Source organism: Nelumbo nucifera, chromosome 2 (assembly GCF_055504915.1).
Source record: "Nelumbo nucifera cultivar China Antique chromosome 2, China Antique-T2T, whole genome shotgun sequence".
Taxonomy (NCBI): domain Eukaryota; kingdom Viridiplantae; phylum Streptophyta; class Magnoliopsida; order Proteales; family Nelumbonaceae; genus Nelumbo; species Nelumbo nucifera.
This window is the reverse complement of record NC_142650.1, coordinates 46,008,388-46,021,628: the sequence shown is the minus strand read 5'-3', so window position 1 is coordinate 46,021,628 and position 13,241 is coordinate 46,008,388. Positions and strand designations below refer to the sequence as shown.

General features: G+C 37.6%; 1 protein-coding gene across 3 annotated transcripts; it reads right to left on the bottom strand.

Annotated features, from left to right (window-relative positions):
* Positions 1-4,709: 4,709 nt before the first annotated feature.
* On the bottom strand, positions 4,710-12,981 carry LOC104602580 (acyl-coenzyme A oxidase 4, peroxisomal-like). 3 transcript variants are annotated; one of them, XM_010266309.3, is made up of 13 exons: positions 12,652-12,981; positions 11,547-11,651; positions 11,172-11,278; positions 10,841-10,918; positions 10,639-10,762; positions 10,435-10,508; positions 10,278-10,337; positions 10,029-10,138; positions 7,972-8,131; positions 6,315-6,391; positions 6,047-6,218; positions 5,872-5,964; positions 4,710-5,003 (listed from the first exon to the last, which is right to left on the bottom strand). In XM_010266309.3, exons 1-13 carry the CDS (start codon positions 12,680-12,682, stop codon positions 4,872-4,874), a joined length of 1,323 nt encoding a protein of 440 aa, XP_010264611.1. In that variant the 5' UTR covers positions 12,683-12,981; the 3' UTR covers positions 4,710-4,871. The 3 variants fall into 3 exon arrangements, with proteins under 3 accessions (XP_010264611.1, XP_088753505.1, XP_088753506.1); XM_088897379.1 differs by having other exon boundaries at positions 11,172-11,231; positions 12,652-12,978; XM_088897380.1 differs by having other exon boundaries at positions 11,172-11,340; positions 12,652-12,735.
* Between the last annotated feature and the right edge of the window lie 260 nt (positions 12,982-13,241).

Sequence of the window (13,241 nt, the reverse complement as noted above, 5' to 3'; positions counted from 1 at the left end):
ATAGACAGAATTGCTGCTTTTCGAGGCTCCATGGTGCCCCATGCGCTTAATGCTTGTGTCGTTGATAGGTTGCGATGTAAATACTGGTATTACTTTTTCTATACTATAATTGATCTACATGTTGTTCTAGTGAAAACTTTGATTTATCATTCATGGTCTCCGCTATGTTAAGCTATTTTCTAGTGAATCAGTATTTGGGCGGGTTTTGATGTAAATTTGGTTTTACTTTTGAGTTATTGTCTTTTGGGTTAAGCTATGCCTATGACTATGAGTATGTTAAGCTAGCTATTTTGTAGTGAATCAGTCTTTTCCTTACCTTAACGAAGTTTCTGTTGATTCTTATGGAACGGTGGAGATATATATTTGTTCGGGGGATGATTGATGGTTGCCGGACTACTCACTAGTCTGACTGACCGTTGGTAGCTAGGTCAGTTTGCTCCGATGCGGTGAATGAAGGTGGGGAAAGAAGGGGGGTGGCTTTTAGAGCTGAGAATTTTGGTAGTGGAGAATGCTCACTCTCAAACTTGAAAGATGGCCGCTACAATACCCATAGTGGATTGTCTCACTCACATGCCAAGAAATGGAATGGATTGACTGCTGGAATGAGCCGAGTATTCAACGTTATTGCTTTGCTAAGGTTATGTTTGGTTTGAAGGAAAAGGTAGGGAAACCCACACAAGATTTGTAAGGGTTTCCCTGCCTTTCCCTACTTTTTCCTTCAAACCAAACACAGCCTAAGTGTTTGTTGATCAAAGTTGGTCTCGATGTTATCAAACAACGTTATTGCTTTGCAAAGTGTTCTTTCCTTTTCCTTGTGATAGTGGTGGTGGTGGTATCAAACTGTGACTAAATGTTAGGTAGGGCCTCCACTGTGTAACTGTTTGTCCATGAGTTGACACAGATGGCATTTTTACATGAGGTTCCATTACTTCACATGTCTTATTAAGTGGTTGTATCAACTTTCTATGGGCTACAATTTGAACAGGCCCAATGTGAAGATCCAAATATCCAATAGAATTTAAGCTTTTGCACGGATTGGACCTGAGGTTTTTTTTTGGTTTTGATCTGGGCCTAGGCTAGAAAACTTGGGTTGGTCCTAGGCTTGGCTTGCGTTTTTTATTTTTTTTTTCTTTCCCTTTTTTTTTAGATTTTAAGACATTTCTATAAAAAAAAAATCTCAAAAGTACTTTTCTCCATGATTTCTCTCTTCATTTTTTGCTTGCCATACGGATAACCAATTCAAATAATGACTTGATCAAATGATCAAATTTATCATTCCTTTGATTGATCAAGAAAATGTATAAATAAGAAGGCTATAATAACAAGTGAACCACATAACAAAGCAATGCTTTTTCTGTAACAAGGTTCCCCTTCGTCACGTCAATTTCTCAATGGAATAATCAGCTTTGACAATTAATAGAGACTATAGGCCCGAAAACAATTGGCGCTAAAGAAGTAAAAAAAATAAATAAATAAACCACCCACACGCTGAGCCATCAGCCATGCTTGTTTGTTTAGATGCATAAAAGAGGCCCGTCACCCAATGTTGGGCTCTGCTGTCTGGGGGGTATTAGGAGGAATGAGCTGGATACGTTCCTCCTAAACCTTTGACAATACTTTTGGACAAAGTGGCTGCTCAAATGCAAATTGACCAAATTAGAATTGGGGAACTACGCACTGTGATGATCAATGAAGGCCGATCAAACACCTGGCCAAGTTATCCAAACAACTGATAGTGGGAAAGATTTAGAAACACATGGTGTCAGCATTGGTTTAGGAGTGGAAGGCCCACTAGGTCATTCGATGAGTGGAAGGTTTTTGAGGGTAGAGAGAAAGTTGTTTTGGAGAGAAAATGCTTTTCACTCCCTCTGCCTTTTTTCCCCTTTCCCTGTGGTGGATACTGGATAGCAATAAATATGTGTTTTTTTAGATATTATAGACTTAATAGGCATTCTTTTTTGTTTAAGAATCAAGGACGGGGGGAGAGGTTGATGCCTAATTTTCACTCTAATGAATAATGGTTTCTCTGTAGTGCTGTGTAAAGATTCTAATTTACTACAGGAAAGGACATAAGCTAGATGCAGATTGATGGAAAATCCCCCAGGTACAGAAAAAAAAAAAAAAAAAACTTATCTGAGAAAGTGATGTACTACAACTTAGAAAGTGTAGGGAGACTGGGAGAGGGGAAAAAACGACAGGCATCTCGGAGTTGACCACAAATGGAGGTTCTATTTTCTGGGCTGGAGTGGAATCCAGGTTTTCACAAGGTGTCAGCCCTACCTGCTAATCTACTGTCTATTTTCTATTATATATAAATAAATTCATTCATCTTGCTGTGTCGTCCATTTTCATCGTTCAACGCGAAAGGTGGAAGAGACGAGAGATCCTCCTCCGGAGAGAGAGATGGCGGTAGGAATTCGGCTGTGGTGGTACGTCTTCTTTGGCTTGGGTTTCGCGATAATATTGTGCTCCGCCCGCAACACCGTCCTTCTTGTTCAGCCAGCTGGTACGTACGCTCCTTTTCCTTTCACCTAACCTAAGATCATCTCTCACTCTCTCTCTCTCATATTAACAGTAGTCCATGAGCAACCCCTTTCCCTTTCCCTCTCCTTCAGATTTCAGATGTATAGTTCATGAGCACGTAGTTTTATTTTACTTTTCAATAGACCTGCTGGCTTCTGAGAATTAATGCATCATTCATGCATAAACAAATAATTGCTAATGAAAAACAACCAACTGGTTCTGTTCTGCAGGAGATGATGGGGTGGGGATGGTGATGACAGAAGGAAGGAGGTACCTGAAAACCAACATCGACGATTACGGAGAGCCTTCGGCGAGCCACGAGCACGACCCTAGGAATAAAATAGGTAGCGGCAGCGGCAGCGGCGGCGGTGGTCGGAAGAACTGAGACATTACTCAATACTCACACTCCTCCCTTTGCCACCCACCTACCCATCCACCCATACAAATATTATTTTATGTTTCCACGGTTCTACTAGCTGGCTGCCGGCCTGCCGCCAGTGCCAGTGCTTCTTCTCGGCGATCATCAGCTTATTCCTATTATTTATTATGGTGTTGGTTTTTATTATATTTATATGCTCCTTAATCCAGCCAAACATTGTTTGAAACAAGTTTTTTTTAATGAGAGAGAGAGAGAGAGATGAGCTATATTCTAAACGAGACATGTTAATGCTTTCGTCCATTAACGTGCCTATTGTAATGACTTTCACTCTGAGTTGGGTCAGGGTATACTCAGTCAACAAGTAAATTCTAATTTCTAAAGCAGATCACCGGAGCCACCTTTGTAAATCGTAATATGCCAATATTTATAATTATATAATTATGGGGTAAATCTCTGAAACCTACCCCAAGTTTCTAACCATTGTTTAAATCTCCCCTTAACTTTGGTAATTTCAATTACCTTCAATGACACAGGTGTAGGTAGATCCCTTTTATTAGAATCCTTTAACAAAAAAAGGCAGGGAAATGTTCAAAATATTAATGCAATTATTATTAAGGTTGGTTTTTATAGAACAAATAATACAAATTTTATAAATAACAACAAAAAGAGAGAATTTAAAATTGTAGCTTTACTTAGGTTCAGTTTGAAAGGAGTATAAATGCAATATGTCCAGTGCAAATTCTTGTATTTTGTATTATTTTGTATGTATTTATACTGTGTATATTTGTATTTGTACTCCTTCCAAACTGAGCCTTAAATATGTAAAGTGTAAAAGCTTGTATTTTGAATTATTTTGCATATATTTGTACTCTTTCCAAACTGAGCCTGGAAGGAGTACAAATGCAAAGTGCAAAATCTTATATTTTGTATTATTTTGTATGTACTTATAGTTGTACTATACATATTTGCATTTGTACTCTTTCCCAACTGAGCCTAAGCCATTGATATGAAAGGGACAGATTTGAAAAAACAAATCAATTTCAGAAAAAAAGATTAGAAGGGTTTGGGCTAGTAATTCAAATGAATAGAAATTTGGAAAATAAACATTTTGGTAAAAAATAACTGCATGGATATTTTAGACATTTTTGTCTCTTTTTAGATGATTCTAACAAAAGAGGTTCTACTTGTGACTAAATAATATAAAGTTAAGGGGAGGTAATTGCAATTATCAAACTAGGTTTTAACAATAATTAAAAACTTGAGGAGAGTTTCCACATTTTACCCATAATTATATATACAGTTATGTATAATTAATTTGAACAAAAATCGATTCCAACCCAATTATAATTGAGAAACATAATACAGACAGACCCTATATAATTGGGTTGTGTTGGATGTGTCAGGCTGGTCCAATCCATTGACATTTTTTTTTAATGAATACATGGATCTTTTTTCCCTTTTTGACTTAAAGAGAGTAGAGGCTCAAAAATGTACCAACTGGCTTGTTGGTAAGGGTCTCCAACTGGTTCTGGTCGTAGTGGAGACTTGAGATCGTCAGATCTACTACCCACGAGATATTATGGCTGGGAAAGGGGATATCTCTCTTGTCATGGGGAGATGTTCCCAATACATGGTGGCGGTGTTTTGTGGGCAGATATGTGGGAACAACTAGTGGGTGGCAGATCCCAAGTGGAATCCAATTCCCACCCGCACTAGGGTTAGGGGATTATGGGTTACCTTCGTTGTGTAGAAAATATAGGAAGAAAGCTGCAAAATTCCGTTGACCACCCAGGACGAACACAAATGATGATACAAAATGGCAAAGGATTGGAGGAAATCTCCAATTTCCATCTTATTATTCTGTCTGCCAACGTTATCGAAGAATTAATGACAACTTTTGACTGCATTACATTTATTTTTACCAGAATAGACCAAATACGAGATCAGAGTCCATGTAGGTCATAGTCCATCACAGGCGACTGCGCTTACTCAATTCAGCTGGTTTGAAGCTCGCAATCCCAGTGATTTCCCTCCCCGTGACCAAACTGTTGATGTCATAAGTGCCCTCATACGTGTAAATGGGCTCCAAATCACAGAATGCCTGAAAAAAAGAACATGACATCATACCATAAGTCAAAAACACAAGATCTGACTAATTATCAAGTCTAAAATTCTAGTCGAGACTGTCACAACTATTTCTACGAGCAGGAATTCTAGGACATCAACCTGATAATAATAAATAAATATGTACCGAATCTTTTTTATAGATCGTATCCTTTGGAAGAATCAGTTTCTTAAACTGTAAAATATAATTGCAGTGATAGAACAAAAGGGCTTTATATTTTCATGCCCAAAGGCCAGAACTAGTTACAAATTTTCAATATTCTAGTCAAAAGTTTAAAAGTTTCCCTTGGATTACATCCTCATTCCTAATATCCCTTGGCCTATAAATTTTTTGTACTTGCTTTGATGCTGCAGTGACAGCTTTCTTTATTTCTTTCCCCTGTTCTTTGCCGAAGGTTTTCCCAAAAAGATTGGCTTCTCTTTGAACTTCTAAAAATGGGTGGTGATTCCATTTTCTGCATATAATGTGTGTGACTGGTGAGAACATGCTTCAGACTTACAATGAGTCTAGAAAGGATATTTTCCTCTCCTTTCTTCATTGATGCATATAGCATTTTTTTAAACCTTTTTTGCAGGTATAACACGATAAAGCTATCAGGGGTCTTGGGAGGGGTGGACTGATTATGCACCTAACATTTGGCATTCTTTCACACAATGTGGCTGAGACAGCCTTGAATCCATGCTCTTAGGCTTTTCAGCCAAAGATTTTATCATTACGCCAACATAACAACAATTAGAAAAAATGGCAAGCATAAGCAGAAAATATTGCACTACTAGTAATATGAGCACAAATCCAGTGAAGATATCAGTGAATAAGTCTGAAAAGAGCATGGAGTTGTAAAAACCTTTCCAACTAGAAAATCGGACAAGATTCCATTGCCACCAAGTAACTCTCTTCCAAGAGAAACAGTCTCCCTTGCTCTCAACGTAATCCATGCCTAAATATTCAAAAACAAGTCATTGCTTGGTATTGCAATCAGTAATACCTCCAAATGCATTGCCTTGGGGTAACAACTTTACCTTTCCTAAACTGGCATGGCCAGGTGTCATCTTTCCCTTCTCATACAACTTGCACAGGCGCCAGCCAATCAGTAACATTGCTTGAACATTACCCAACATACGAACAAGTTTCTCTTGGTTAAGTTGGAATGCTGCCAATGGAACTCCAAATTGTTTCCTTTCTTTCAAATACCTAATTTTCAGTCTCTTACATGTTAGCAAGCCATCCTGAAAAAACAAAGCATCAATATATAGCAAGGAACTACTAGAAAATCATAACATGTAGTACCTGTGGCATGCATCATAGACCCCCATTGAAATGCCAATTGGTTGCCAGGCAACCATAACCCTTGAAACAGCAAGAACCTGTTTTCACTTTCTGGTGGTTAGGAGCAACTAAATTCAGGGGAAATTTAGGAATAAAAAACAGAACAATATATAAAAATGTTAGACATGCAGTGAAAATAATATTCAAAGTGATAGGCAAATCACTTAATCACCTGGACCTCAACCAACAGCTGGATAAAAAAACTGCTTTAACTCTATCATTATTGGAATAAGATTCAGGTACTGAAACTCTTTAGTTGGCTTGATTTTATCATCATTAGAAAGTTTATTTCATTTCCTATCTAGCAAGCCCTAGATTTGCTAATTCACAGTTTCAGTCATATACATATATTAAGTAAGTTATGGCCAATTTACAGCCAACCAACAAGGTATGGCATGAATTACTATATTGGGGATATTTGAGTTGCTTTAACATCCTATTAGTTTCAGGACTTTTTGTGTGTCTTTAGGAATGGAAATGGGGTGAGTTCGGGTGGGGACTATACTCCCCATCCCCGACACCGACTTTGAAACAAATCCTTGTCCCGACCCCGATCCCCAATGGAGATGGGTTCCCCGTTGGGGACCTGAATCCCCAAAATTTTTAAAATATAACTTTTTGGGAAATAGATTTACTTAAAATAAAGGAGAATTTTTAAAATATAAATATTTTAAATATATAGATATATAGATATATATAATCAGGGCTGGGGTCAGGGCGGGGTGGGGTGGGGAATTCACTCCCCGTCCCTGCCAAGGCAATTTCAGGTCAGGGAAGCTAGGTACACGGTGGGAATGGGGATTTAATGAAGACTGCTAGGGCCAAAGGGAAAAAGTCCTATTAGAAGTTGTTTTCCCTTGTATAAAGTTAAACCATATAACTATAGCAAAACTATGACCATAATCACCACTTTTTTTTGAGATCCTTATTGCCTGTAGGTTTTATTGCATTGAAATTTCAGAAAATCTTAGGGGATCCTGTCTCAATTTCTCCATGAATCAGATTTATAGAACTTAAAAGGAAAAAGAAATTAGATGATTTTTAGTGTCTGTTTCTTTTTGATAAAAACTGAAACTCCACCATACTCACTCTTAACACCCCCAAGGCATCATATTCATACTCCACATCTGGACCCCCTGTAATTACTATCAAAGTCCCCCTCATCTCTTTCAACCAAATATTACCCACTTCCAAAGACAAAAATAGCACTTAGAGCATGCCAACAGAATCCACTGGCCTTCCTTATCTCTACAATCATTCCCTCACCCTTCTCCAATCTGACACCCATCTCCTCTACTTATCAACTAAACTTTCTTCAGACTGCTTGTTGTACCTTCTAGATTAGGATCAAGAACTTTTACTTCTTCCTTTCTCCTCTAATTCCAAGAACATTTTTCTGACAAACTTTTCCCCTCCTAGAAAAAACAAACCTAATTTTTGCAAACCTCAACTTCAACCTTTTCAACCACCCTGCTTTAAAACTTTCTTTTTTTGTCAGAAAAGGAAAAAATTTTATAAACGCAACAGCAAGGATATCGAGGTTATGCCATATCTCATAGATGATCAATCAATATTAAGTCTTAGAAAAGAAAATAAAATAAGAGAACGATGGGCATACCTTGCTTGTATCCTGGAAAGAATTGACACCAGGCAATCTGTCCTCATCAGGGACAAAAACATTCTTTAACAGTATATCTCCATTTTGGACAATCCTTAGACCAATCTTGTTTTCTATTTTAGTAACTCTTAGCCCAGGGGCATCCTTTTTGACAATAAACCTGAAAGCAGTAAAAGCTATTGGAGAAGAATGTACGTGCATGCATACAAATACCAATGAAGAAGTGGCTAAAAGGCTGCATCAGAATGCATATTGAACATAATGGCCACAAATTCGGACTAGCTTAATTGAAATATAAAAAGGGCCAAATGCCCAATGTTGGTCCAGTAATCCAGCTAGGTCTTGGGAGGGGTAGACTGGATATGAACCAAACCAGTGGCATTTTCTTGTATGAAGTGTCTTCTCTTAGACTCCAACTCAGATTCTCAAACTTGTTAGCCTGAGGTTTTACCACTTACCAAGCAATGACCCCTATTAGCTCAAATTAAAACTGTAAATAAATGAACATATTCATTAATGTGATGGTACAAGATCTCACTTTCCTGAATCCTATTCTTTTAAGCATTAATATGTGCACAAATATTTAATTATGAGACCATGAAAATTACATAGCACAGAAGTACTCTGCAATTGGAACACGACCCATTAGTTAGCCTGCAGCTCCCTGTTTCACCATTTTTGTGAATCCTATCATCTTCCACAGACATCATATCCATTGGTATGGTGCATGTGCAGGGTGTTGTAGACTTAATTTTCCCAATTGCAAAATGAGATCGAGAGTGTGAAAGCACCATCATGAAGTCAAGAGTGAGAACATTCCATGCAAATATAGAAGAGGCTATAGTAAGTCTCACTCTATCTTGTTTTCTTCCCTATTCAGGGGTGGAGCCAAGTATATTGGTGGGTGGTCCTTGGCCCCCCAAACTTTTTGTTAAAGCCATCACTTATATAGCTAGTAAGTGGAGGCTTAATTAAAAACGTGAAGTGAGTCCTTGGCCCCTCCAAGAACTTGAACTGAAATGTTAAGGATCACACTCTAACACTCCAACTCCCAAAATAAAAAAAAAAAGTTTATTTCTTTAAAAAAAATCCGTATTAGACCCAAACCTTCCCACCTCATTTCTATTGAAACTCTACCTCTTCTACTCCCTATTTCACATTCTCGTTTAACTTGGCCCCCCAAAAAGAAAATTCTTGGCTCTGCCATTGTCCCTAATATATATACTTAAGCACATTTATGCATGCAGCAACCCTTTTATTTTAAGGTTCCTGCAGAGTCTATCCTTTCCTTCTCTCATGTTGTCAGTGGTTCACATCTTGGAAATCAGAACAGTATACATCTTGGGAAAGCAACTTGGCTTGGAGACCATATCCATTCACAATTGCAGCATGAAATATAAAATTGATCAGGATTGCATCACAGTTTTGCTGAAAACAAACCGGAATGGAGAACTAGAAGATGAACTTTCTCCAAAAAAGAAAATTTTCTTATATGTCTAGAGTCACAGATTCAGGCACTACCTTAGATAGGTTAGGGCACTGAGCTGTGGAAACCCCATTCTCACTGTCAGGACTTTCTAAGCATTGATAAACCATAGATCTTAGAAACCTCACTCTTGAAGTGTCAACGGGGCCTCTCCTAAGCATTGGCTAAACATCACTGACAGATTCTGTGGATCATTTAGTGGAATATTTAACTGTCCAGAATGCTGCCTTGTATGTTGCATGATACCAAGTGTTCAGGTATCTGGCATGCAAACCTCCAAAATCATGGCAGTGACATGGGAATAAATAATATTTAAATGCATAACCACTTAAAAGTACAATAAAATGAGACTATCAAAGTGAAAAGTCCTTTTTTTTTTTAAATGTGTGCTTTCTTTTGATATCTCTTTTATGAGTGCTAGTGCCAATTCTTGTTGACTTCAACTCGGAGCATCATCAAAATGCTACAGATGTCATGCCAAGGGACAGGTGGATTACTGGTAGCATCTGTTTGTTCTAGTGATCTATATGCTAAAATTCCTCACTATTAATTTGAAGAACTATTTATTTACCCATTTATCTGATTTGTGTTTGTGTTCCGAGCAAAAATAACCAACACATCTGCAAAAGTACTGTTTCCAATCCATCGCTTTTGGCCATCAAGTACCCATCCCCGAGACACCTGTTCCTCTCAATTGTGGGGAGAACATGGAAGATATTAACAGTTTTGAATATTGAATTGAATAGAAACAGGATTATAAAGTCATAAATCACACTTGAAGAAGAGAAAAAAAAAAAAAAGAAAAGGTGGAGATAAATACCTTTGTTGCTGTTGTTTTCAAAGAACTTGCATCACTTCCAATGCCAGGCTCTGTCAAACCCTAAGGTGGGGATAAACTGATTAAGTACTTAAAACAAATAAACAAATAACTTCCTGTTGTCAACATCTATATATTGCATTAAATAAGATCAGCTTACCCAACAGGCTACAGTATGTAACTGTGCCAATGAAGGAAGATATCTCTGCTTTTGTTCCTCTGACCCACAAAGTCCTATTGTTGATGTTGGGACATATTATATAAAATCACGTTTTTCTTACCAGCTTATAAACTTTCTGAATTTCTGATATTTGTACATCAAGGAAAACAACAACAAAAACAACCACCAATGGCAAGACTTTACCAATTGTAAGCATCCCCAAACAAGAATGCACTAAAATAAAAGTAGAACAGCTTGCATCAACCCGGGCAACTTCTGCTGCAGCAATAGCACTTCCAGTAATGGAGAGGCCTGGGCACCCATAGCCCTAATTACCAATAACAATTAAGAAATATATCCACAAATTTTGAACTAAAAAACCAGGAATGCAATGGACTTGAAATACCTTAATTGTGCTACCACCAATACCTAGAGAACCCAGCTTTGGTATGACATGAAATGGAAACTCTGCCTTCTCCCAGTACTGAAGACCAAATATGGGAGATAAGATAAAGTTTTATTGAAATTCTCACGCACAGGATAACAGGAAAGTCTTTATAGCTTAATATCTAAAAGTAAGTCCTAAGAATTGTGGTTAGAATTTATTAACGACAGCAACGACAATAATAAAAGAACAACAACAAAAATGAAATAGTACGATAGAAGAATTCAAACATTTAAAAAATTGGGGGGGGGGGGGGGGGGGGGGGGGGGGGGCGGGGGGAATGAAGCAATACCTTAGTCATTATTGGAGCTATATCATTTTCCATAACCTCCCTAACTTTTCTACGGAGGGCCTGCTCCTCGGGATTCAACAAATCATCAAACTGGTAATAGTCCGAAGCTACAAATATGAAATATTAATTTGCTCTCTGATAACAGAAGTACCAACTTGAGATGACAGGGCTGTCAAAGGAACTAAACCTTATAAAATAGGATCTAACTTTCAAAGTAAATATATATTGTATTTTTTTTTTTATTTTCTCTAAGAATAATAAATTTCTAGAAAAATGGAATTTAACCCTGGTTAACCAGTTCGGTGATTTCTCTTCAATTTTTTCTCCTACAACAACACTACATTAGCATTTATAACTGATGAGCATTAATCTTACCACAGGGGGGAAAGATCGATGCTGGAGTTGCCTGCGGGAATGCAACAGAAACATCCAACGCTGGTAATCCAAAATATGAACTCTTGTAATTCTTCACAGTTTCACCTATCCAAAAAAGGAACAATTCTATTTAATTAAGCTGCAGGAAAAACCAGAATGTTTAATGCCATAGGTAGCCACAAGCAGCGCTAAAAGATTAGAAGCTAATAACTATAAGAAGCAAATCAGAACAGAATCACGTATATGACAAAAAAAAGGAATTCAAAACAAGAAAACTTTGCATTAAAATACTGATAATGAAAAACCGTAATGATACACATCCTATTTCAAGGGTTTAATTAGGCATATCTCTTTACCCATACAAAAAGACAAATTTGTCGCAAACTTGATGAGAATTAACTATTCTTAATGACAAAAGGTCGTAACTTCAATTTCAAAGCATCCCTGTATTCACTATTTGTATATTAGGTAAAGTTAGGAGGAATCCTTTGCCATAAAAGAATTATAACTTGACTCAACACAAGGGACTGGTGTAATTGAATTAGCATTTTAAGAAAGTTTTTTTCTTCTTTTTCCTTTTCTTTTCTGGATCTTCTCTTAATTGATGCCGGCTAGCAGATAGAACATGGAGGATTGAAGCTTTTCAGTTAATAACAACGGAGCGTTCAGCCTCCGATCTGATTGGAAAAATCCCATTTTCATCAAAGATGCCTTCCTAAACACAGGAAAGTACCAAGGTTCCCATAGCAAATGAATTAACTTCTTGGAACCTCAGGTATCACGTCTTTCATACACCTTCAATTAACGGTGTGAATCATAAAAATCAAACATGTTATCCATTAATCAATAAAAGCTCCTTGACTCACTAACTTGAAATGGATACGGTTACGAAATACAAAGCTCGTTAACTTGCTCTGTTAAATCAATCAGTTTATGAATGGAACGAAAAATCAAAATTCATCGAAACAGAGGTTCCAAGAAAAGGCCTTTGCTTTGAAAGCAAAAGCTGACAAGCTCTCTGTGTTTCTGTTGATAATAGAAGAAGAACAGAAAAAGAAAAAGAAAAAGAAAAAAAGCTGAATAATTCGAGTGGTGAGATGCGCACCTTGGTTCTGAGATGAAGAAACAATAGTCATGGTGATAGAAGCCGGAGCTTACGCAAGTTTCGGAAGAGGAGGACGGAAGAATCGAAGAGAAGAGATGGACAAATCAGAGATATTCAGTGCTTGGTGTTTTCGTCGTTGTTATCGAGAAGTACAAGCACATACACTTTCTCGATTAAATGGAACAATCTTTACAGCCTTAGGAATATCTCCATAATTATGTGCTTCTTTCACGTGGAGAGATATTCTCAAGGTTGGGAGAGGCTGTTCAAACGATGTGAGTAAACGGTACCATCCCAACTTCTTTCACTGACTGAATTGGAAAGCACAACAACGTCCGAGCAGATGAGGATCATATGATTCATACCATCCCAACTTCCCTTCCCAAGAGACCCAAGAGAGAGTAAACGGTACGCATCACCGTAAGATTACGATTTACGACTACCCACCGTGTATGAGATGTGGGGACACGGATCATGTTGGAAGTATATTGGGATTGGGATCCCAACTACGCCAAACTATAGGCGTCTGATAAATGACACGTGGATTGATATAAGTATCTAACAATCTGACATACAGCTGAATAAAATAT